This window comes from Sabethes cyaneus, chromosome 2 (assembly GCF_943734655.1).
Source record: "Sabethes cyaneus chromosome 2, idSabCyanKW18_F2, whole genome shotgun sequence".
Classification (NCBI taxonomy): Eukaryota; Metazoa; Arthropoda; class Insecta; order Diptera; family Culicidae; genus Sabethes; species Sabethes cyaneus.
Genome location: NC_071354.1, coordinates 137,296,599 through 137,302,598, shown reverse-complemented (window position 1 = coordinate 137,302,598; position 6,000 = coordinate 137,296,599). Strand labels below are relative to the sequence as shown.

At 34.7% G+C, this 6,000-nt stretch overlaps 1 protein-coding gene across 7 annotated transcripts in view; it reads right to left on the bottom strand.

Annotated features, from left to right (window-relative positions):
• Positions 1 to 1,045: 1,045 nt before the first annotated feature.
• Positions 1,046 to 6,000, bottom strand: part of LOC128738463 (triple functional domain protein) — a 114,651-nt gene continuing 109,696 nt past the window's right edge. For all 7 annotated transcript variants that reach the window (XM_053833621.1, XM_053833623.1, XM_053833624.1 and 4 more), the window contains exons 13-16: positions 5,785 to 5,974; positions 5,531 to 5,725; positions 4,894 to 5,103; positions 1,046 to 3,280 (exon numbers count right to left, since the gene is read on the bottom strand). In XM_053833621.1, coding sequence (XP_053689596.1) covers positions 3,047 to 3,280; positions 4,894 to 5,103; positions 5,531 to 5,725; positions 5,785 to 5,974 — 829 coding nt within the window. In that variant the 3' untranslated portion in view covers positions 1,046 to 3,046. The remainder of the gene's footprint in view (positions 3,281 to 4,893; positions 5,104 to 5,530; positions 5,726 to 5,784; positions 5,975 to 6,000) is intronic.

Below are 6,000 nucleotides of genomic sequence, written 5' to 3'. Positions count from 1 at the left end.
TAGCATTTATTTGGTATCACTTTAGCACAGTGGCGTGGCTGAGGAGGAAAAATTGTTTTCTACTTTTCAGAACCAAAAATTTTGAAATATTTCTGTATGGGAGTGTTTTTGTGTTATAAGTTTGTAGGTAAAATCGACGATATGGAAACAATGTCAAATCATGAAAATTTCATAAAAGTGAAAATCCTGTTACTATTTTAGATCTTATTAATGGAGCGTTAAAATTTGTTTGTTCATTCCATTTTTAATTGGAGTCCTCCTGTTTCGCATGTTTCAAACATGTCCAGTTAGAAATTAACAGGACAACATTCAATTCATTTTATGGAATTACAAAATTTTCTGGATCAGTCAAGTGGCGCAGTTATCGAGATTCAGCAATGCATGTCATTTGGATTAATCCTTTCAATTGATTTATGAAACAAAATCTGACGACTATTAACAGAATATCGAATCTAGACTTGAAAATTACCAAAGGAAATCAGAATAAATCTTTTATTGTGGAAGAGGAAATATGCTCGAATTAGACAAACAATTATTGGGATCAATACGATCACAAAGGCGTAAAATAGAACAATGATAGATTTCAGCAGCAACAAAAATATTTTTTGGTGGTGGAATAATTGTGTTTTCAAAAAGTTTTCAACATATATTGCATATCATTAGACGATCAACTGCAGATGAAATTAGACATTGTCTTAAGTCGTCGGATTTATTTTTAAAACCAGCACAACTGATGGGTATTGGAAATTGAAAAATCAACATTTTCACCAACATGTTTCTATACCACAATAGATCAAAATAATGGTCGCAGTGGTCAAACCTTCCGACAAAAAAACTCATGCAATAAATTCCTAAATAGAATATTTATAGGTAAATCATGAGTTTTGTGAAAATAAAAAACGTCCCCTTCCAGCTATTCCACTATGATAAAGCGATAACACAACTTATAAATGCCAATTTTCGTTACGATCCGTTCAGTAGTTTTAGAGTCCAGAAAGGATAGAAGACATTCTAGTTTATATAATAGATTGATACCTTATGCATTTATTCACTACTTTTCGTGAGATTTTCTTTTTCCACAATAATTCATCAAAATTGTCAGAATCTTGGCTCGATTTATTTTTGTATTATTCTTTTGCTTAGCGAACTAGGTGATCATAATTTATAATTAGGATAAATTCATAAATTAAACATAACATATTACTAGTAAGTATTATCACACAAATTTTTACAGAACGCTTATCTGTGAACATTTTCCCTGCTATTTTTTTCCGATTTTACTACCAACCCCATAATGTTCTTCTCAATCGATTAATTTTTTTAGTTTGTGATAGGCGCGTTTCAAAGTAAAAAAATATTGACATTTTATTCAAACTACAGAAAATCTGCTCAATAATTTTAAACTAAAAACACGAACGAAAAAATCAAATAAGAAACGAAATTTCACTCATCTGAATTCTGGTTTCAATCACAGTTCGATTAAAATGTAAAACGATACGTTTGCAAATTGAGTTATTGGTTGTAAGAGTCATAGGGGACACGTACACATTTTGAAATGCTCTTTCAAATCGTACGCTGTTCAAACCAGTCCGCAAAATACCTTTCATTTACAATGAGAGAACGAAATCTCGTTGCTTGAATTTTCCAAAAGTAATAGAAGCTTTTTCACTTGTTTGCAATCCGTCCTAAACATTGCTTACCCACACACTCGTACAAACACACGTGTGAAACATATATAAACTGTGTACGTTTCTTGAGATCATATCGAAATAAGAATATTGAGAATTAAGTGATCTACAGTTCAAATAAATTATCTTTTAAGACATCCGAATTTTCCAGGGCAGAGCCTATAGAAAGAATTAAAAGCCTGTTTGCCTTCTGATCTCAAGCAACATCACTTTAGGATATCGCTTCTCATAGCTCACACACAAATATTTATTTTCTCTTTCTTGCACAACCATACGGACTTTAGAAAGTGCTTATCTGTCGTCAACTACAGCACCTCTTGCATAGAAAGAAGTGGTAGTTTAGAGCAATTAATTGGAAAACTAAAGAAATATCAATTAACCCCACAGCAGTAGTAGTACTAATAATCATTTCAAGCGATAAACGATAGAATGCACGAAATGAACAATTGATTCGTTCTATCATTTCTTATTATGGACGTTATGCAAAGATTTGTTATCATATATTAGATGTTTGTGTGAAAACTAAATGTTTGTATATCCAAGTGAAAGAAAACAAAATCTAAACCTTGTGATTACGGTAATCAAAATCATCCAAAAATAAGCCGCTCTTTTGTCTTTGCAACCTATGCGAGCGCACAGTCCATCATTTTCATCACCAATTAGTTTTCAACTTTTTCATCTTAAGCCATAAGGATCCGGCTTGGAAAGATTGTACTTTCTATTCTAGTACTGCATGTGCTACTTTATATTTTATGTTAATCCTGTGTTTGCTTTGTTCTGATTTTTTACAATACTTAAACTTCTGAATATAGCCATGTTAGTAAAATATATTTTGTTGTTCATGTTTGAATGTTATTTTTATTGCAGCCATATTCTAGCTGTTGTTGTTTTTGATGTTTTCTTGTTGACATTCGCAAATGAATCTTTATGTATATTTTACGCTAGCTTTTATGTGTTATTTGTTCAAGTTGTCACAAACCGTCATTTTTGGTAAGCGTTCCCATTTCTTATTTTCAATTTTGATCATCATTTTAATCTTTATAGAACAATACTTTTGTCTATCGTTTTATCATTGTAATTTTCAAGTATATTTATGTATATTTAATTACAAATTATTTATATTAATTGGATTACCTAAACTTTGCTGCTTTCCTTACATAAAATGGTTTGGTTTTCACAATGTGATATCATCAACGTGAGCTGCTGTCCGAAACGGTCGACCATTCATACTGTTGAGTCAAGACATGGTTCTACCATTACCACCATTCCAAACAATAGAACTTTTTGCTTCACAGTTTTTACCAAGCATAGCTTCCAGCATATACTTTTATTTCGTTCGGCACGTCGCCGTGATGTATTTATGACTCTTTAGTCAACTCCTTTTGGTAGGCGATGGGACTTTGTATTGCTTTCAGAAAGTCGTTCTGCGTCTGCAGAATGTTGCGTATGGTGTTGAGCCACTCGTTGTGCAGCTCGATCGTGGGTGCAGTGCATATAAAACTGAGACTGGACCGTTGCGGATCGATTGAGCAAAGCGAAAACCGGTTGCCGTTAGTTTGGTCTGACAAATCCTGCAGAGTCATTTTGTTGACCTGAACGAAGAAAAAGGGTTGCAATAACTCACATTAATGTTAATCATTTGTTTACTGTATTTTCAAACAAAAATCAAACCATATCTTAATTGTATTTCATTCCTAGTCAATCCACTTCGGACTCAATTTGATTAATAATTGTTACAGTTAATGTTTAACATAAAAACCAACCTATTAAAACGACAGAATTTGCGTTTACGATTAAATTTATGATTTTGTTTTTCAATTTTGTTATGATTTTGTTAGTCCACACAAACTTATTTCGAAGACATTATGGCTTGATGTCAAACATTTTCTGATCGAATTCTAGTTTTAAAAGCGTTCGTCTTTATAGAAAAGTCATAGTGGTCGTAGACGTCATTAAATACAGAGCGCATCGCCTGTTTTGGTTCGTGTTGTCCACATTGTCTGCGGTGGAAATCGAGCCGAAGAAATTCACGGGATCTTAGCGGTCGTTGATGTTTACCAATGCCATAAGTTCAAGTTTCGATGTTCAGCAACTTATAGAGGTCTTCATAGCGAGGAAGGTTACGACCAGGTTACGGTCCAACCAGGGTAGAAATTTTAGCATGTGTCTAATGAACCTCGGTTGCACTGCTTCGATTCAGCCGTGTCCAGAATGGATGGTACAAGCGAGAAGTAAAGCGCACGCAAACAACATGGGACATGGAAATTGCCCGCATTGAGAAATGGTGTTCGAGTAATGGTTGAGAAAGGTCAATTTAGCACCTAGTTCAACTCCTAGATCTTTCACAACACTGACGCGTTCCAGACTAACCCCTTTGATTTGATAAGTATACACGATCAGAGTTTTGCTGCGAGTGATGGTGTTAATTGAACATTTAGAAACGCTAATAATGAGGTTGAGGCACCATTCTGTTAACTTGTCGATAAGATCTTGCAGTTGTTTGCGCTTTCTACTGACCGCACAGCGATGAATATTTTAAAATCGTCAGCGTATAACAACTTGCAGCCAGGCGGTATAACAAAACAGACGTTATTGAAAAATATAATAAATAGTAACGGTGCTAAGTTACTTCCCTGTGGAACTTCAGATTGATTGTAAAAACGGTACGATTTAACGGAGCCTAACTTTACTGAAAGCTGAAGATTTGAAAGGTACGTCTGAAGCCAGCCGACGAAGCCGTCAGATACGGTCAAACAACTCAAAGCAAAGCAAAGCAGCATTTGGTGGTGAATGCGGTCAAACGCAGCTTTAAGGTCTGTGTATACTGTGTCTGTTTGAGTTGCGTTTTCAATCTGACGTAGGCAAAATCAACAGAATGGCAGTAGATCACTAAGTCTCCGAAAAACATACCAGAAGGAAGGTCACTTTGTTTACGTTTATGATTAAAAAACGACCAAAATTGGTTTGAGGGGTCTTCTCAAGTCGTTCACGCTTTATGTAGTATGAATATAGGTATCGCTTATAAGCCCTGGTATTATATATACTCATTGCTTGTCTGTCGAAAACACGTTTCGTCACGGGATTACACCTATTAGTATACATGGTTATATATAATATAACGCTAAATATTTCAGTTTTAGTGGCAGCCATTGTAACAAAAAAGCAACTAGTGCGGTGGAAGCAAATGCATAGTAATAGTGATTACCTGTATATGTGCCTTGTAGATGTAGCTCGGACTGGTGAACTGTGTCTTCTTGCCGATTATTTCTGCAAAGATGATATTTTGCTCAAACAGAAACACATGAAGTTCCTTCGGTTTTTGTGTGTTATACGAATTCTTATCACTACTGGTGGCACCTTCAACACAGTAGAGCGGACCGTGTAACAATAGCTTTCCCTGTGCCGTAATTTTACCCTGGAATAGTTTATTGTGTGTGAATAAAAACAAGTAAAATAACTTGTACGGTAGACAAGCATCATATTCAAACATGCACTTTTTTCTTGAATATCAACAAAACTACAGCTATTTAAACAGTTTTAATAAATTAAAATTATTGTAGATTATACATTACGCAGTGATTAAGTTATATGCTTAGCTAGAATTTTGTCACATATAAAGAAAAATGTGCAGTGGTCCAGAATTGGGCGCTCAACTCAATTCTATGTTTGAATCAAACCTGTTCTGAATAGGATATCTACTCTAAATTCCGATCAGTATTTGCCATAGTATATTGATTCTCACTTTTAATGAAATTTCTGAGCAGAACGGTTTTATCAGAATACATTTTAACTGTCTCTAATATGGTGCTTGTCCTAATCCCAAAACGGTCCTATTCACTCACCTCGAATTTCTGCAGCCGGCCAACATCCATCATGTCATTGGCTGCCTTAGGAACTACACGCATTATATGCATTGCATCTTTTAATCCTGGAATTTCCTCGGTGAGACCGGCCCTTTGAGTATGTTTCAGGATATCTTTCAGCAATAACTCGTACTTCATTATTCTTTGGACAGGTTTAATGAGCATATCTCCTAACTAAAATGAACCGAATAATTATAGTAAGTGTTGACACATCCCAGCAAAACTATACTTACACATAATTTATATTTCAATTTTAAGCGTAATTCATCAAAATAACTCATATGCTCTTGTACAATATGCTCCGATACTGGTTTGTTCTGACAATACACAACATACATGTGCAACTTACGTTCGCTACGCTTTATCAATGGGCCTAGCTCGTGAGGATTCAACAAACACTTTTGTAACGACTTTAGGAAATGACTAAATTATCAATAAAAGAAAAAAAC